Genomic DNA, 18,443 nt, shown 5'->3' on the forward strand with positions numbered 1-18,443 from the left:
CATGTTCAATATCGCGGATTCTCTGTACTGTCATTTGTGACAAGAGGCTATCTATCGCTCGTTTCGTATGTATACATACTTGTCGTCTCTGCTCAAAACCGAATTATTCTATCTGTTTCAATCAACGATTCAATTCTCAGCGTTTCAGGAATGCCTCCTACGAAACTTTGCGGTTGCTAAAATCCATACCGTTTGGTCATTTCGCTCACTCATTTTTATAACAATAATCACAGATTATATTTCGCCTATCCTTTGTGGCACATACTTGTCGCTTGCAGTATCCAAAGCCGTACATTTTTACGCCCATTGTTACTTATTTTACGCCTTCGTACCTGCTACTTGCAGACTGGCTGCTCGATAAGTATCAAGTGTAACGTACGCAAAATATATATTAGTTCCAGGTAATCAACAGATTCTAAACAACGAACGGCCATGGCCTGGACTTACTATCAAAAAGTACTGGCCATTCTTATGGTCATTACTGGATCCCTCAACACGCTATCCGTGAAGTGAGTTGAAAGATTTTAGTTCTCTTGTATTTCCTACTCGTCATCCTGTTTTGGGACATTGCTCGAGTTGTTGTATTATTTTTCAGATACGCGGACCAGCAAATAGTGGCAGGTCAAGATGAAGAACCTCGACATTTCAATCATCCCTTCATGCAATCGTCATTTATGTTTCTGGGCGAAATGTCTTGCATGCTGCTATTTAAAATTGCTTTTTGCTACTACACCCGGCAGATGGTATGAAAAAGTCAGAATTTTTACTACTATTTGAATTATTGTAGCTACTGGCTATGCCTCCATCAGCAAACATTCGATATACAACAATTAGTTCTTATCTATGTCAGCATGTGTCTATTATACTTTGTAGATAATGTGACAAAGGTCAACTGTACCCAGACTTCACTCCCAACTTGCACTTTATTACCATAGGATGAATCATCGTGAATCATGACACAAGATAAAACAAACTGTTATACGAACCTTATCTATGCATTTCTGAAAGTCTAGCATGTAATTGGAGAAACAAAAAACTGATTTACGCACCACTCAAAATAATTACTTACTTTATTTGTTATTACAGGATGGCAGTGTCGACTCCAATTCTTTGACAAAGGGTTCCCGAAATTTTAGTCCACTTGTATTACTCGTACCAGCAATGTGTGATATGTTTGCAACGTCTTTAATGTACGTTGGGCTGAACATGACGTATGCTAGTAGCTTTCAAATGCTGCGAGGCGCAGTTATAGTCTTTACTGGAATGCTCTCAGTAGGATTCTTGGATCGGAAGTTGGGATCGAGAGAGTGGTTTGGAATTTGCCTTATTATAAACGGCTTGTCCTTGGTTGGGCTGAGCGATTTTATCATGCAAAATAACAGCAATGTCAGTACAAATTCTATTATCACTGGCGATTTACTCATCATTTGTGCACAGGTAAAATAGTGATTTCTGTTATCGGCTCACATAAACAATGCTTATTCATAGTTTATCACTTATTCATATTCACTCTTTGCAAACTAAATTAATAATCTCTCAAGCAGATAGAGACGATTGAAACAATACTAAAACTGTACCGGTAAAATACACTGGATACAGGTGTAAAACTCAGTGTTCATCGAACAACAGAACAAATTCAATACCAAAAGTTCCACTAGATTCAAAAAAAATATGCATAAAATTTAGAAATCGTTATTGGAAGTATAATTATTTTATCTGCTTCAATATTGAAGGTGATTACTGCAGTTCAAATGGTAGTGGAAGAAAAATACGTCTCTGGATTGGACATACCTGCGCTCCAGGCAGTTGGTTGGGAAGGTAGAGTAGGAAATCGGCTCTCTAATTTGATTATGTTCAATAAGCTGTTAACTAGAGTATTCTTATGAAGTTTAATAATCTGAAAACCTTTGAATCCCTTGAATTATTGTAGAATTTTTTGGACCATGGGGACTTCTTGAATCTCAGAGAACTTTTGGATTGTGCCGAGAATTTTTGGTATCCTTGCCGGGTTTTATAAAATTGTTCATATTTTTATTTGAACGATTAAACATATTCAGTTGAAATTTTGATTTCTCTCATTTTGTTGATTTTTCGACAGTCATATAAATATAGAAATGTGGCATACAAAAATCTGAAAATTGTTATCCGTACTTTCGGTGGAATGTCTTATAACAGCCTAAAAGCTTGATACAATTCTGAGTGACGCGCAACAAAGTTTAGCTACTTGGTATGAAAGATCCCTAAATAGTATTTACAGTTTACAGAGTATTGTATACAGTGTAAGTGAAATTGAAACCATTGCATAATCAATTCAATGCAAAAATGTATCAGTGCCTCATAAATTGTAAGAAAATTATTTCAATTCGAAAATTAAGTGTGAAGACAAAGCCATACCTCTGAAATATGTTATATAAACAGTTGGTTTCCTTCCGAACAATTTCACCACCTGGTTTTTGTCAATTCATGCTGTGAAAGTAAAGATATAAGCGTTTTAAAAATAAGTGATCATAAAAAAAGTAATTTTTTTTTAAACTTGATTCGGAACACTGCAGTATGTCATTTATTCTGACAACTGTATCATGGAATTTCATCTTTACAATCAGGCTCGTATCGACAAACTTGAAATTCTGTTTCTGTGGTTACAGGTATTTTTGGATTCCTTGGAATATGCCTTGCTATGATTCCGCTCAATTACATATATGCGTCGCCACCTTTTGCTGACAACTCTCGAGGCACATTAGAAGCTACTGTAGATGCCCTTGTTCAAATTGGCAACAGCATACATTTGCTTATGGCAATTATTGGTACGTGCATGTTGGATGATCGCAATTCTTGTATCTTTCTTTTTGACTCCAGCTGAATTCCCGAATTTATTCAAGATACTAATCCATTGCTAATCTACTTGCTTGTTAAACTTGAAAGGTATGACTGTGAGCATAGCATTCTTCAACTTTGCTGGCGTAAGTGTTACAAAAGAAATAAGCGCCACTACAAGAATGGTGTTAGACAGTGTGAGGACATTGGTAATATGGGCATTCTCTTTGGCATTTGAATGGCAGACTTTTCATTATCTTCAGGTAATTATGCAAATCTTATTAGTAAACTCGTACTTTCGATTTCAGAATGATTTTTTACCATTTCAGTATCCAGTTATTTCGCAATTATATGGTCCTTCTCTCTGTCTTTTAGCTCATAGGTTTTGCAGTTTTACTAATTGGTATGTCCTGCTACAACAATATTGTTGTACCACAATTGTTCCGGAAGATTCGATGCCGCTTGGGACGTCATCAGCCCCCCCAGGATGAAGAAAGCGTTATCAATACGGCAGCCGACGACGTTACCAATAGAGATGAATAAATGTATTCCTGATACCATTGACTCTTATACTACGTATTGAAATCGAATTGTCGATGTCAATATGCACAATTGCTACTGAAAGAGATAAAAGTTGAAGAAAAATATTCCACTGGTACCACCATAACGGATCATGGGAATTTTTACTCTCATGGAATGTTGTCATCGTCTCTACATATGCGATTGGATCGGTAAACTGTTGCATTCATTGTTGATTTGTTTCACAAGCTGGCTGTAAATACACAGATGCCTACTGAGAATAGTGAGCTACGTTACAGATGGATAAAGCTACGTAGTAGAAAACGGTACTTCTTCAAACTCCTTTTCAATGACTGCAAGGTTAGATAATGAATCTCTTGCTTGAAGAAGTGATATTGAAACAGGCAGATCGTTAAGTTAACAGCATAGACTATTTTGATATTTGTAAGAAATTAAGGTGTAATAGTGTTAAATGATTAAAACATGTGCGCAAACTACCCATAGCTATACAAAGACTCACTTACTTCAACTTCTTACAACGAGTGCGTGTGTAAGAATTTGGTCTACAACCGGAATCTGCAGGGTAATTATTTGGCTGCGACTCGTATCAAGTCATTACTGTCATAAATTCACAAATGACTACCAGAAAACGAAAAGACCTCTGATTTCAACATCTGTCCATCTCCCAATATTCTACATCTATTTCGAAATTCTGGGGGTCCAATCGTTGACGTAATGCTTCTACGAAACTGTTGGAAGTCAAATCAATTTTCAAGTCCTCAAATCGTAAACAAAGCAAACCCCTTTTTTATCAGTTCCCTAGATTTAAAAAATGATAGACTTAATTACTCATCATTACCATCATCATCAATTCCATTTAATCAGACACTGTATCGATGTAACTTTGGAATTAATTAATATTTACGATTAATGTAGATCTCGACAAAAAGAAATGTTAATCCCTTTATATTTTTCAGTCCATTCCTTGTGAACTTTGAAAACTGCTGGAATAAATTTATTCAGACTCTATATTGACGTAATTTGGCGAGTAAACGATTGCACGTAGTCTAAAGTCGCTGTGAACACCGGATCAAAAGTTACATTCGAAAAACCAAAAATTTCTTCTTATATTTTACGTATTTATTCAATTGTTGAATCTGTTACTTCTTTTTCATATTCCTAAGAGGTCAATTTGTCAGAGAACTCTCGGACTAGTTGATTCTGAGACAAAACTTTTGAGTACAAACATTTTCAGACAAACGGTCATCTGTTGCATAACTTTGGCAAATGTGGTCTCTGCAAAAATTCTTTCCAAAAGTCAGAATCAAGAACAGATAACGCCTCTCAATGTGTTAAAAAAACACGTCATTAATTTTGAAAGTATATGAGTGAATCTTGGAACCCTATTTCGGCATAACATATATTAGGAAGGAGATTGCAAACGATTCCAACCTGCTTGATGCATACAAAAGTTCTAAATGCAAAAAAGTTACCAAGAAACCGCAGTACCACAAATGCAGAATTTTAGTTACTGAAAAACTCGAATCTTATTTCTTAAACTAAAACTGTTCATTTATTACAATTACTTCATTATACAGGCGTGACAGTATTGATGTACGCAAGTTTTACCCAGGACAATCTTTGCCAGCTTTGGTATGAATCTATGTATCGTTCATTGGATGGTAGTCCTTAGCCTGAAATAAAATCTAATTAATACCTTATATTATGCAGGTGTGAAGTAGAGGATGGGTGCCTGGTTATGAAGCATCACAATGGAATTCGGGATAATTAGATATGACAAGGCAGGCTCGCTTGGTGAGATTTCTTTGAACGAACTTTAGACAGAGATCCGAAATTCTTCTAACTAAAACGCCGCTTAGGGAACAATAAGCTTAGCCCCCGCATCTGCAGATTCCAGAATAAGGGAAATAGGATCGTCGACGAAGGGAGTAGTTGAGGCAATCGATGGCTTTTCGACATTTTTCAAAGCTGGCTGAGGTGAATTCATGTTCAAAGATTTGACCGCATGCTGCGTAGATTCATTCCAGTTTTCCCACCTAGCAGGCCACGTACCATTACCTGAAATCAGATGATCTCGGATTTTGCGAGCGTGCCTGGTCCTTTTAGGTTAATGGCAAATATGGGAAACTGCAAATTCATGGGCAGGAGGCCAGGGCAAGAAGTAAAGCGCTATATAGCTCGTATCTACAAATTTGCGTATTTTATAATATCTCATAGCTACATGATTAACAATCAACTTTGTGTCCTTTGTATTTGCACTGTAAATTAGTCAAAGCTGGAAAATATTAGATAGGAGCACATATGACAAAATAGAGAAGCGCAGATTGAAGTTCCTTCCAATTTGTCATTAGTGCTTACTTTTCAATTTCTCAGACAGATCATCGAACGTTGGATCCTGAATATTGAGCATGAGGCTGTGACCACTCAAGTACACACGATTTTGTGAATTTGCCATCTAAAACAAAAAAATCGTATCATTAATTTAAAAACATTTGATGAAATTGAGCTTTCAGACAATGGTACAGAAAAAAAGGTTTGATGCCAATGAAGAAAGGTAATAATATGAGTCCGATACCTGTCGATGGCAATATGATAATATTCATGGTTTCAAACTTATAATGAAGTTATAAATAGCAAATACATAATGTCTATTAGGTCTCTGAATTGAATTACCGTTCGAGATATGCTCTGTGCTGCCCGAATTTTTCTCAGCTTCAAGTATCCAGGGTTCTGCCCAACAGCTAAACCAAGGTATATTTCAGTCAAGGATGATGTAAATAAGATCGAAAGATTCAGGTATCATTAATACACCCATACGACTAATAGCAAAGTTAAAGAAATGCCGCAAATTTCTTCTTTTTTCATGTAAAATAAGTTTTAGAATTGAAGTAGTAAAAGGATATCATTTTTGCAGCTTCTGCTTCTCCCTCCGCTTGGACAATTTTTTGCTGTTTCTCCTGTTTGGCTCGTTCAACGACAAACGCTGCTCGTTGTGCTTCCTGTTGAGCTACCTGTTTTGCCTCAACAGCAGCTGTATATTCCTTACCGAAACTCAACTCTGTTATTGACACATCATCCAAAACAATGTTGAAATCTTTTGCACGCTCAGTTAGCTCTCTGCGAATCATCATAGATACTTGTTGTCGCTGCGTTATCAACTGAGATGCATTGAATTTGGCCACCACGGATTTTAGTACTTCATTACAAATGCTAGGCAGAACCTATAAGTGAAAAAACGAAAGCATTTTCAAACAAGTCCTAATTACAATAAAATAATTCATGAAATGTTCTCAGTTTCAACTCGTCGTTACTTTTAACTGAAAAGTAAAACAAGAAATAATCCCAATCACCTTTTCATCATAGTCAAGACCTAGTTGCCTATACATGACAGGTAAATTAAATGCATCGGGGCGAGATAAGACTCTAAGGGAAATGTTGACCATTTGAAGATCCTTTGATCCAGTCGGCGAAGAAATTTTCCTGGGTTTGCTTCTGATGTCGTATATAATGGGATACTGGAACCACGGCATTCGGAAGTGGAGTCCCTCAGTCATGATGTCTTTCTGGATACCTCCGAGGCGTGAAAATATGATCGCCCGATGCCCACCTTCGACTATTGGTAAAATGAATTGGTGTTAATACGAGGAGTTTATAGATTACAACCGTGTATACAAGCAGTGTTGGAACAGAAAATTTTCCCCATCCCAACGCAATTGTAAATATGATCTTATAACTAAAACATGAATTAGGTAGAGTGATTTACCAGTATACATAGACTGTGAGACTCCATACATGGCAGCGCCGGCAACAGCAAGAAATTTCAATCCCGGCGCTAAACCATTCGGACCTTTTCCAAACTTGCCAGCCAGTTCGTTGAGCTTACTTTGCGCCATTGTCTATATAGATTTCACGGCAATTAATAGTTTCAATAACTAAACTAAAATAATGATCCTCAAATAAATGCTCGGTAAATTCGGGAATGATTTCACGTAACGAACAAACTAGCTGATGCAAGGGTTAAAAGGCCGATAACGAGACCTACCGCTGGCTCTACTTGGTTTTAACCACGTGCTCTTAATGAAACCTAGACTGCCGACTTCGGTTGTGTGGACGAGTTGATGACGAGTTAGGCGTGGAGACGCTGATCGCGCTGCAACAAAGAGTGTGTTCCGAAATCACACATTGACCGGTGCTCAGAGCTTTCTAAGGACAGACAGAGCTAATAACTAACTCCTGAGTGCAAAAGAGATAAAAGATGGTGAATAGCACGGGGGGCACTAATTTTGGAATACATCCAAAAGCATACGCTGTATACTGGACAATCTAGTTAATACCCGATAGAAGACGAATTTACCATTGCTATTTCGTAGAATCTATGCCACTTCTTTATTTCCGCGTCTAAGATAAATGTATGGAGTGTTTTTGTTCACAATTGTATATAGAATGCAGCTATTTTGTTCACACTTTGAGATACGTGGACTTCGATATTTGAAAATATATACGTCAAGACGTAATCAAACATGTCGCACTCCTATTCTTACCGACCGAGCAAACTAAATATTGCATGAAAACAGTCCCACGATGGCTCATTTTACTTCTCATCCTTTCCGGAATTGCGGAAAGTATCTCAACGATGTATACATACCACGGAGTACTACCCCGTGATACATACATACATTTTGGACCCTGAAATGGAGGAATGTAGAAATTGTCTCACGTGTCCAGAAACCACATATTATTAGACAATTTTCAGATTTCGAATAATTTTCCAGAATTGCGCTATGAAAGCGCGATGGACCGTCGCAATTTAAACCCTTTCCGTTCATTTGTTTATTTAATATAGGAAGAAAAAGAGTGAGTATGTTCGGCCAGTAAAAGTAAGAGTGCTACATGGTCTTTACACGTCCCCGCTTGCTTTATTGCTTTTCTTGACTGATGGCTTCTCACTACTCTTTTGACCGTGCAACAGAGAGATCCGTCTTCTGCTGTTGCTTTCTCTTTTTGATAGGGCTTCAGCTCGGTGCACGGTCCGCGTCTAAGTCTATGCTGATACGGCGTTTTCAAATTCTTCCGACAATGCTTCAGCCCAGTCGACATTAATTATTAATACTTCACCAAAAAATGAAACGGAAAAGTTACAGTCTTCAAACATAGATTTTGTGTAAAATCGACATTTGACTAATTGTATTGAGGAGTTGCAGAGCATGGAATTTTATTTATCAATGACTAATGTATATGTATTATGTATAATATACATATCACACCTTGGCGATAAAGGTGACACAACTCAAAAATTAGCGTTTTTCAGTTAATACTATACAATTTCGATGTTGCGAAACTCGCCGTCAAAGGGCAGAAGTATCGTCATCGTAGCGCGCCGGTTTTGAACCGGATCTGTCATGAACAACCTGGTTTTAGAGTTGTTTTGGCCAACTTTACTTGAATAGTTACACATCTCAAATTATGACACTTCATACGAATAAAGTAAGTGTAATATTTATTTGGCCTGTGCCGTAAATCAATAAATGTCGTTATTGTTTTGATGAAATATAAATCAATAATTAATAATGAAGAAAATACTTCATTTTTGTAATTATGCCACTTTCATCGACATTAATTTCGGCAATTAAGATTCCCTGCGTTTTAATTTGCAGATAAGTCATTACTGTTCATTTTAATACGTCCAAAATTACCACATATTATGATGTCATTTTGAATCTGGTTACTAACATCATGAACCTGAGACCGAGGAGGACAGAACTTGTCCAATTGGCGTGTCAATGGGATGTAAATTAATTCAAATTAATAGGAATTAACATGAATAGTTGAAATTGAATTACAGTACGTGGATTAATTCGAATTCAGCAAACTTATAAGAAATCATTTGAAATTAACTTTATGATAGAATAGGGAATTAAAAGATTTCTGAAATCAGGACCCATTTACTATGCCCATCTGAATATACAACAATAACTCGTTCAGCTAAAGTTACAGGAGCTCCTTATAAGGTTATCGAAATGTATTACACTGATTTCATCTTGTACAACAATTTGGAAACAACTGCAACAACACGATGGAAACGAATCTCTTTGTAATCTTATTTTCAACTAAACCTAGGTTTTAATTTTCATGCACATCTTTACTTTAACCAAAATTAAAGATTTTTCATTTTATTATAATTATCCCGATGTCCTGTAACTCATTCCTCATCAATACACAATTGTTCTTACGCCAACATCAATAGATAAAAGGTGAAAACGTAAGTGAACAAAAAAAAAAAAAAATTCGAAAATGAATTACTATAATTCCGTGGTCAAAAGCACAAAATATTGGAGAAATTTCAAGAACAATGATAGAATTCGCCAATAAATAGGCTCAACACCAATTGTTTATACTGAAATTGCAAAGATTATAGGGACACGTCACGAAATAAAATTGCTCAAATTCAAAAGATATGAATTTTCTGGGCAAGAAAAACGACAGAACTCAAACACAAAATGTCATAAATCATAAAGCAAACACAATTTACAAATTAACAATAGTGACATAATTCAAAGCACCCTCAGTTTCTGCCGCTAAAGGTGCAACCAAATAAATCCCAACTTCGATTCGTGTTATCCTACTGAGTGCGAATAAACTTTTCGATAATAATATTTTTCTTTAAAGATCTATGGATTGCCCCGTCGAACTTTTGAAAGTTTTATTTTTCTTATTTTGCTCGTATTGAAAATAAATGTTTTTTCGGTTATGCCACCTTTGTCGCTAAGGTACGATATAGTTTCAAGTATATTTAACATCTGACGATTGTGCATTTTGCGTAAACTTTCACGCTATGCACGAATATTCAAGCTCTTGTACACAATATATCATACACATATCGAGCACAGCAGTATACGTAACATTGATCCCATTATTATGCAGTGCCAGTTTTATGGACACTATTGAATTTCAATGAATAACTGTTTCATAGTCATCAATGGTTGTATTAAAATAGTATGTATAATGTCATGCCTTATAAACTAATTTGCAAATTGCATCAGTTAATGATCCTTTTTGATACATGGTATGTATGTATAATATGTCTAGTATGTATAATATATACATAACTGATAAAAAAATTATTAATAGACATGAGCGTAATATTATATAAAATATAATACAAACACATAAATATACGTGACATAACAATATTATCCTAATTATTATTACTATTAATATTATCATTCAATGCAATAAACAATCAACGAAATAGAATGAGAACTAAAATATTAACAACAATAGCCACAAATTATGTTATCTCTATTCAAGACACAATACTGATATATATTTTTCATACCTAGAAAAGATCATCCGTATATGTCAGTTTGAAATTTGTTTAGTTAGCTAACCTCGTAAAAACTTCGTAAAGGGATATAAATTTGATAGTTGAAAAGAGTGTCGTTGATAACAATTGAGACAGCAGTAATAATATTTTTCGTTGAAACAGCCTGTTCACATAATCCTACAAATACTTTTTTCACGTCTTCAGTTCAATAAATTAATAATAAACCAAACAATATTTACTAAGCATATTCGTATTAGTCCGTCCCTATCCTCGACCTCTTTCTTAATGTCTTCAACACAAACGTAAGATCAAATACTTTTATCAAATAAAGATCAGCGTCGTTATATTCACTCACTTTGTCGCATACTTCAGTCTGGTATAAAGGAGTTCAGTAAGCCAGTACAAAAATGTCCAAGTCTTTGGTTGCCAATATATCGCGAGAGACATATAGAATTAAGTTTACACTAATTTCACACTTTGCTAACATTGTTCGTGATATTGAGAGAAATAAAAACAAAAACCGAAAGCACCGTCAACGTAGCGTGCCCTCGCAAGGCAGAGTCGCGTTGTTCGGTTGTTTAATAATGGGAACTGCCAATGACGTGACAGAAGATCTCGCAGGTTTTATAGGTGCACACTGAGCAGCGAGATGGCTTTTGCTTGGACTGTTAGGAGAGTTTGCATCTGTTTGGGGCAGCCTTAGTCTAGCCTCTATTTGTAACTGTTGTCTATTTTGCGCTTGGCTAAGGGCAAACAGGCTCTGTAGACTGGGAAAAACGGAGGACAGGCTTGATCTGCTGCTACCGGTGGGGCTAGGCAGACAAGACGGAGCGTAAACAGGAGTTCTGGTACTCGCGGGTGAAGGAATATCAGTTACTCGATGCGCGGCCGGAGTGAGCGACCCAGGCGGAGCTCTGTAATACCGTTGCCCGCCAACGAGGGTGACGACCTGTCCTAGAGCGATGTTATTCTCCCTGGTAGCGGCCGCGGCGGATTTACCTTTGGGTTTCGAAACTGGCTGGGGAATCCTGAGCGGATGAATGTCAATTTTTTTGCCACCGCTAAGGTCCAGGGCATCTTCTCCTAGCTGGTCCTGATCCTTCTTTCGTTTAGGGCTGATCTTTATTTCCCTATCCGATTGATTTCTCGGCTTCGTTTTACTCGGCGCTGGCATTCGGATCTGGCCCGTTTTCAGGGCTTTCAGAACTCTCGGGTCTACTGATCGATCGTTTAACGTAATGCTCGGATTAACTTTATTCAACAGGCTCATCTGGTTGTCCTTCAAGTTTCCGGGGTCAGTCCCTGCGCTGTTACTACTACTTGGCGACTTTGGTGCTGTCAGAGTGATGCTAAGGCTAGCCGGAATATTCAGTCCGCATCCATCCAATAAATTTCGAGTGTTACTGTAAACATTGGGACTAGTAGACTTAACGCAAGCAGTACTCACGGCTATCGACGTAGCCGGTGTCGTAATCCCCGCAGGATTCCCACCGCAATTTGCACCCAAACTGGTAGAATTCGGTGTTTGCGGTTGCTGGCTAGTTTTGAGCCTGTTCAGCGGTTTCACGGTAAGTTTTTTCGGTTGATTTTGGAACGGAAGTTTTCGTCGTTTAGCTTCGAATATCGGCAGACCAGGGGGACATTTTCTTTTAACAGCACCGGCCGGCAGTGGAGAAGGTTCGTTTGGGAAAGTATAAACATCAACTTTAGGACCGACATTTTTTACCGAATCCTTTGGCACCGGTGCTTCATTCTTAGAATCTCTGGCTGTGAGTTGAAAGCTTTGAAGGAATTGTTTTTTTTCCGTGAGCTCCGCTGGTTTCTTGTTAGTTACAGTTGCACAGTCGCCATTCAGTTTGACTTTAGGTGACGCAGACACAGCAGGCGTTTCACCAAAAGTTACTTTACGCTTTTGCTTATCCTGTTGCAATTCTATCGCCGTATCTTTTACACTTTTTTTTTCTTTTCCCATCACAGTTTTATCCCCAGTGATTGGCGTTTTGGCCTGATTCGTCGACCTCTGCAGCTGGACCTGCTCGATATTCAAAGGTTTTTGAACATCGTTTTTGATTGGACAGCGACGCAGCACAACGTTACTGATCACTTTTGGTTTCTTCAAGGTCAGAGTATTCGGCAAGCACTGCTTGAGTGTTATTTTAACTCCATTCGAATTCTGCCCATCCCCGATGCTAACGACACTGAACTCTGGACTGAGATTTTTTTGTTCCAAACTATTGCCATTCGTGGGCATGAGAGGATTCTGAGTTGTAGGACTCTTCAGAACCTCATACCGACCTTCAGAATTTTTCAATATCTTTATGGGGCTTTTTACCTGTGGCGCTTCTTTCGTATCGACAACTATTTGTTCGGACTCTTTCTCATGTTTGATATCATTGGTATCATCTAGAGCAGAATCACTGGGAGGTAAGCTTGCGCCAAGGCCTGGAGTCGAAGGTCGATCATGAGGCGGGGCCTCTAGCCGGGGTTCTTCTTGCGCGATACGATAGAAAAATCTCATCGGTGCATTCTGGAAATGAGATTCAGTTATATGTAATTAATGGTAGTTTCAATTAATTCTTCATACTGATTAGTGTAAGCCTTACTGTAAATTATAATTCGATTATTCAATACCAATACCAAAATCATGACAAAGTTTTATTGCACTGATGAAAATGCAACTCAGCAATAAACTGAATACACCAAATGATTATTGAAAATGTAATTTCCGTTGGATGACTCACCCTTTTCCACGCATACATATAGGCAACATCCATGAGGGTCCAGTGTTCAGGTAGAGGAGCAGTTCGATGGCAAATTTCGATGGTGTATCGAGTTAGGTCAACACTGTACTTGAGAGCCAAGAATTTCTTCAAATGCGCGATTGTTACCAAAGCTGGACACTGGAGGTATCTTCTATTGGCGTTATCGTTGTTGTTGTTGTTATTGTTCATATTGCGGTGAATGGAATCCATATCGTTGGTCGTCGGCCCCAAGGTCAAGGGGTCGGCACCGGGAGGCAAGTACTCCAGACTCAAGCTTACTGCATCTTCGGGGGCAAAAATCAATCTCCCACTAACGTCCTCGCCTCTTTGTTCTGGCGTGGCCGAATCGGCTGTTCAAAATTCGCGGCAAAATAAAGAAAACTTTAATAAAACATATCGAGACGGCCAAATGGAGAAAACGAAGGGAAATAAGAAGAAAAAAAAACATTGTTTTACACGATAAAAATAATTTATCACAACTTTGACTAAAGATAATTGCAGAATAATAAAGATTACCGTGCTCGGGGTGTTTCTTATAGAATTCCCGTCTTCTCCTCATTTCTTTGTGATAAAGTCCGGGTACCAATTTATAGACGATGTCCTGTAATGCCTTGTCAGCCCTGTAAATAAAAGATACCAATTTAGTAGTGGCCACTACAAGGAGTAGTATTTTTTATTTTTCATATCAACATAATTTTCAGTCTTTTTTATGCTTACTTGATATCGGGTTTGGCATTATTCAGGACATGATTGCACGTTGGACAATGAGCTTCTGCGCTCAAATGCTTTAGTATGCAGCTTCTACAGACTGAAAATCGAAAGTTTTATTTAAAAAATTGGGAAACTATATGAAAAAAACATTTATGTGAGGTTTTTTTTCAAACATGCGCACTGTTCACTCTTAAGGGGATTCCCTAATCGATTTTGATGTGTCGTATATATTTCCGAATATCAAAGTCCACGTACCTCAAACGCAAAAAAGGGTTGAACAGCTCCATTCTATACACAATTCTGAAGGAAAACACTCAAATGCATTTTGATTTCTCGTAGAAAAAAAAAAGAAATGGTATAAATTCTACGAATTTATTACAGCGATTTCGCAGAATCCGTGCCGTTTCTTCGTTTCTGCGTCAGATTGAAAATTAATTGAAGTCCTTTCGTTCAGCATTGTTTATAGAATGGGGCTGTTGAGACCTTTTTCGTGTTTGAAATACGTAGACTACGATATTTGAAGTACATACGTCAACGGGGAAATCGACCATGGCACCCCCTTAACGAATCGCATAGCAGCGATATAGGTTTCACAGATGTAAAATCTAATCATCCTCGACGATGGGTTTACGTCACTTGTTTGAATAAAACATAAAAATGAATTATCAATAATGCGAGAAAAGAGATAAATTAAAAGAGAGCGATGGAACATACCGTCGATCGGGGATTCGATAAGACAAAAAATGTAGAGAGGAAAAATAAAACGCCCGCAGGATCCACCCGCAGACCAGGTTTGTTTAGAGACTAACGCATTCCGGGAATGGACTTCCAAGAGAGGATAGTTTATTAGTTTTGCCGTTTAGGACCTCCGAGGTAGTCGGCAGTTAGGTATGTAGGTATGTACTGTCGGTGAAAAGGTGTCGTCGTGTGTACGACTTACCGTATAATGTAAATGTATATATACATACATATACATACGTATATAATATTGTACTGCCGTAATTACAACCCTTGTGAAAATGGATTCTACGAATTTTTAAATGACTTGATACATTTCGTACAAAAAAATTGTTTTCGCACATAATTATAAATATGCATAGTTTTTCATAAAAGTTTCTACTTTTTCACCAAGAAATCTAAAAGACCAAATAATTTTTGAAAAAAATTAACAATTCCTTATGAAAAGATATGTATATTTACAATTTTGTACGAAATAATACGAAATGTTTCAATTTTTCTAAAAATTCGTATAACATCGTAAAAATAGTTTTCACCAAGGAAGAAAAACCGAAACACCGGCGACGTGCGATTTTGAGTTTTCGAAGATAAGGTCTGTACACAATTTTGTAATAAGTAACAAGGTTAATCATCCACACCGATTTTAACGGTCTTTATCCTGTCCTTCCTAAATCTTGATTCTTTCGAAAATAATTTGCACTACCAATCATCCTTTGATGCAATATATGTATATTACATGTATCGTGTACACGGGCTTATTGATTAAGCTGTTATCGACATAAAATGCGTGACACAACAATAAAACAAGAGGGAGAAGAACCTAAATTCGAAAATGCAACACGTGTCGTCGTGCACATGTTATGTCGTTAAAGTGTCTAAACAAATGTGAATAATAAGTCTTATTACGGATGTATACTCACATGAATGGAGGCATTCGACGACGGTAGTGGCATCTACGAGGTATCCTCTGCAGAGAGGACATATCAGATAGGGGTTCACATCTCGGAGATACGTTCTCCTTCCCATACCCGCCATATTTACTACTAAGTTTTACTTCTTTTTTTCTGTCTCTCCCTTCTCCCTGCTGCTTTCTTTTGTTTTACTGCTCAAACAAAATCCAGGCTACTGAAACATAAACAGAAACACGCTCCATGGTTTAAAAGTTTTCGCCTCTTCGGGGGATAGGAGTTTTATTATTTTGTTTCGAACAACCGCAAGTCAATGGAAAATGATACCTCATGTCGTTCGTATATACACACACACACACACTCGATTCTTATGTGCCTACCAAGGGTTGTCAGAAATTTGGGACTTTCGTTTTCATTCCCTTAGTTTCGTTTCATGCGTCAATTAAGTTTAGCGGTCACCGGCCGTCGGTAAGGACCGAAGTCTCGTCATAAACCGCGCGTATATGTATACATAGGTATAGACAATTGGAATATTTTTTTATGATATTTTCCAATCGTATTTATGTACGATGCATTGCTGCTATGCACCGGAGCTCAGGCGGTACATAACGTAGCATGTGTTTAGGTTTAGGTTTAGGTTACCCCACTTTCATAAAGGACTCTCAGGTAGCGAGAAGTCCCCTCCCTGTCCTACACTGCCGTCCCGTCCCGTCCCGTCCTTCCCTCCATTCCCTTTCTCTTCCTTCCCTTCCATCGTCGAGTACGTAGGTATAGTCGAGTTTTCCGATTTTCAATTTCACGTTGCACGTTAGTATAGCGTTTTTCCTGTGCTTGCATGCCCGTGTACGTCGGTGTACACAATTGTTCTTAAACCAAACAACAATCTACAAACGAACTCCTTTTCCGGCCGAAAAACGAAATCATTCTCAGTACAACCATCTATTTTTCCATATCCCTCATGCAATCAGTCGAGGAGAGAAAGAACCTAGAATGAGAAGCATCAATAGTCGTTTCAACGTCTATTCCGCGTTCTGCCGATTAAATATCGGTAGAACCCGGGTGCAACGTAACATAACTATACATACTGTATGTACATACATACAATAGAGGCAAATGAATGTGCGTTAAATGGTTTAAAAACTCTCCACGTTATTAGGAGAGTTGCGTTCCCCTCCTCTCTTTGTGTACTCGCGATATGCAGCAGCCTACACTCTCTCTCTCTCGCTCTTTCTCTCTGTCTCTCTCTTCAACACTCACTCTCTTACTCCAACTAGGAGGTCTGAACTTACAAAGATGTGGATGTGTCTCCCCCCACACACACGAGCGCGCACGCGCACACATGCCCTCATGCACACATGTAGCTATAGTGTCAACGAAACAAATAGATTCGTACAAGACGCAGGAGTCTTGAAAAGTGTATAAAAATTGGCTAAACTCGAAAGGGAAGAGAGCAAGCAATGATTTATAAAGGGAGAATATGTGTATACCTAAATGCGGCATATCTCTGTATACCAAGTGTATGTGTATGTACATAAGAGCCGCAGGTTCATAAGAAGCAACGCCATCACACAGAGTTGAACATGTGTCGAATGGTAACTTTTAAATTGGCACAATACAAAGAGTCGAGACTACGAGGTCATTGAAATCGTTGAGAATACTAAAGAAAATTGGTATCACGGTTACGTACAACACGGAATGAAAAACCAACGCATATAAAGATCCACAGAGAATAATCCAAACACCGCTGAGCGACAGAGCAGTTGACTAGCAGGAGCAACGGCGATAGTAGTGCTGGTAGTTGTGTCCACGTATATCCATAGGCAGTTGCGGTGATCCACGGAGAATCATGAACAGCGGTACAGTCAGCGCCATGTTGCACGAAGCGTTAAAAACCCGAACTTCAGTCGTCGGAATAGCGTCGATGAGGCGAGGGTGGGGGGAGGAGGGGAGAGAGAACGAGCGAGGGCTGGAGGGTGAGGGTGGGAGAGGAGGGCGACTCACGATGTAAGCGTGACGCGGAGAGGTTAACGCACAACCGATCACCAGGACGTCTCGCGCCAAACTAAACCAAACGAGGGAGTCTCTCTCTCTCCTGGTGGTGGTGGTGGTGGTGGTTTCCCCTCGGCCCCTCGACGCCTCGGCGCAGCACCGCGCGCCGTGCCCTTCGCTCCCCTTACGACTATTATTTACCGCCCTTCTCGCTCTCTCGACGACCCCCCAGTAGTGTTTTCCGTACCTCCCCTGACGGACTCTGCCCTACCTCCCGGGCTTTGGCAGCACCGTTCACGTTTCCGATCACTCTACTCTCACTCTCCGACCAACCATTACTCTCTTACTCTCTCTCTCTCTCTCTCTCTCACTCTCTCGCACGCTCTCTCGAGCTAACGCGACTCGCGAGCGTGTCGAGTAGACGTAAAGGTCGGGGGAGAGACACGCACACGCGTGGGATGCGCGGCCCCCTTTATTCCCTTCCTCTGCCCATCGGCAGCGCTTCTTCCCGGGGGTACGGCGAATGAAGGGAGCCGGGAATTAAAAGAAGCAACGAAGGGCGCGGCGAGAGAAGGGAGAGATCGAGGGGGAATGAAAAAAGAAAGAAAAACACGGCGAGAGACAGAGAGAGAGAGAGAGAGAGAGAGAGAGACTAGC

At 38.9% G+C, this 18,443-nt stretch overlaps 3 protein-coding genes across 6 annotated transcripts; 1 reads left to right on the plus strand and 2 right to left on the minus strand.

Annotated features, from left to right (window-relative positions):
- Positions 1-41: 41 nt before the first annotated feature.
- On the plus strand, positions 42-3,619 carry LOC124408468 (solute carrier family 35 member F6). Of its 2 annotated transcripts, none has more exons than XM_046885406.1 (8): positions 42-187; positions 401-509; positions 596-743; positions 1,087-1,437; positions 1,734-1,818; positions 2,646-2,804; positions 2,923-3,077; positions 3,190-3,619. In XM_046885406.1, the coding sequence occupies exons 2-8, from the start codon at positions 433-435 to the stop codon at positions 3,355-3,357; spliced, it is 1,143 nt and encodes a 380-aa protein (XP_046741362.1). In that variant the 5' UTR covers positions 42-187; positions 401-432; the 3' UTR covers positions 3,358-3,619. The 2 variants fall into 2 exon arrangements, with proteins under 2 accessions (XP_046741362.1, XP_046741363.1); XM_046885407.1 differs by having other exon boundaries at positions 47-65; positions 396-509.
- Positions 3,620-4,889: 1,270 nt separating this feature from the next.
- Positions 4,890-7,467, minus strand: LOC124408469 (prohibitin-2). Of its 3 annotated transcripts, none has more exons than XR_006929443.1 (7): positions 7,118-7,467; positions 6,705-6,967; positions 6,258-6,575; positions 6,028-6,105; positions 5,713-5,809; positions 5,159-5,412; positions 4,890-5,027 (listed from the first exon to the last, which is right to left on the minus strand). XR_006929443.1 is itself a non-coding variant. In XM_046885408.1 (7 exons), the coding sequence occupies exons 1-6, from the start codon at positions 7,245-7,247 to the stop codon at positions 5,210-5,212; spliced, it is 1,089 nt and encodes a 362-aa protein (XP_046741364.1). In that variant the 5' UTR covers positions 7,248-7,467; the 3' UTR covers positions 4,890-5,027; positions 5,170-5,209. The 3 variants fall into 3 exon arrangements, 2 of the variants coding, with proteins under 2 accessions (XP_046741364.1, XP_046741365.1); XM_046885408.1 differs by having other exon boundaries at positions 5,170-5,412; XM_046885409.1 differs by lacking the exon at positions 5,159-5,412 and having other exon boundaries at positions 7,118-7,463.
- A 3,315-nt stretch (positions 7,468-10,782) lies between these two features.
- LOC124408464 (polycomb group protein Psc-like) lies at positions 10,783-17,841 on the minus strand. The gene is made up of 6 exons (XM_046885386.1): positions 17,485-17,841; positions 15,810-16,014; positions 14,158-14,248; positions 13,957-14,060; positions 13,420-13,790; positions 10,783-13,205 (listed from the first exon to the last, which is right to left on the minus strand). Exons 2-6 carry the CDS (start codon positions 15,922-15,924, stop codon positions 11,211-11,213), a joined length of 2,676 nt encoding a protein of 891 aa, XP_046741342.1. The 5' UTR covers positions 15,925-16,014; positions 17,485-17,841; the 3' UTR covers positions 10,783-11,210.
- Positions 17,842-18,443: the final 602 nt, after the last annotated feature.

Source organism: Diprion similis, chromosome 8 (assembly GCF_021155765.1).
Source record: "Diprion similis isolate iyDipSimi1 chromosome 8, iyDipSimi1.1, whole genome shotgun sequence".
NCBI lineage: Eukaryota > Metazoa > Arthropoda > Insecta > Hymenoptera > Diprionidae > Diprion > Diprion similis.

What these genes read in the sequence shown, in the direction of transcription:
- LOC124408464 (XM_046885386.1), bottom strand. Translation starts at nt 15,924, where the DNA reads ATGGCGGGTATGGGAAGGAGAACGTATCTCCGAGATGTGAACCCCTAT. An exon ending in CGTCGAATGCCTCCATTCAT is followed by an intron (nt 14,249 to 15,809) that starts GTGAGTATACAT and finishes TTCGATTTTCAG; the next exon opens with TCTGTAGAAGCTGCATACTA. An exon ending in ATATGTATGCGTGGAAAAGG is followed by an intron (nt 13,206 to 13,419) that starts GTGAGTCATCCA and finishes TCTCATTTCCAG; the next exon opens with AATGCACCGATGAGATTTTT.
- LOC124408469 (XM_046885408.1), bottom strand. Translation starts at nt 7,247, where the DNA reads ATGGCGCAAAGTAAGCTCAACGAACTGGCTGGCAAGTTTGGAAAAGGT. An exon ending in CTCACAGTCTATGTATACTG is followed by an intron (nt 6,968 to 7,117) that starts GTAAATCACTCT and finishes TTTTACCAATAG; the next exon opens with TCGAAGGTGGGCATCGGGCG. An exon ending in CACAGAGCATATCTCGAACG is followed by an intron (nt 5,810 to 6,027) that starts GTAATTCAATTC and finishes TTTTTGTTTTAG; the next exon opens with ATGGCAAATTCACAAAATCG.
- LOC124408468 (XM_046885406.1), top strand. Translation starts at nt 433, where the DNA reads ATGGCCTGGACTTACTATCAAAAAGTACTGGCCATTCTTATGGTCATT. An exon ending in CCAGGCAGTTGGTTGGGAAG is followed by an intron (nt 1,819 to 2,645) that starts GTAGAGTAGGAA and finishes CTGTGGTTACAG; the next exon opens with GTATTTTTGGATTCCTTGGA. An exon ending in AGACTTTTCATTATCTTCAG is followed by an intron (nt 3,078 to 3,189) that starts GTAATTATGCAA and finishes TCTGTCTTTTAG; the next exon opens with CTCATAGGTTTTGCAGTTTT.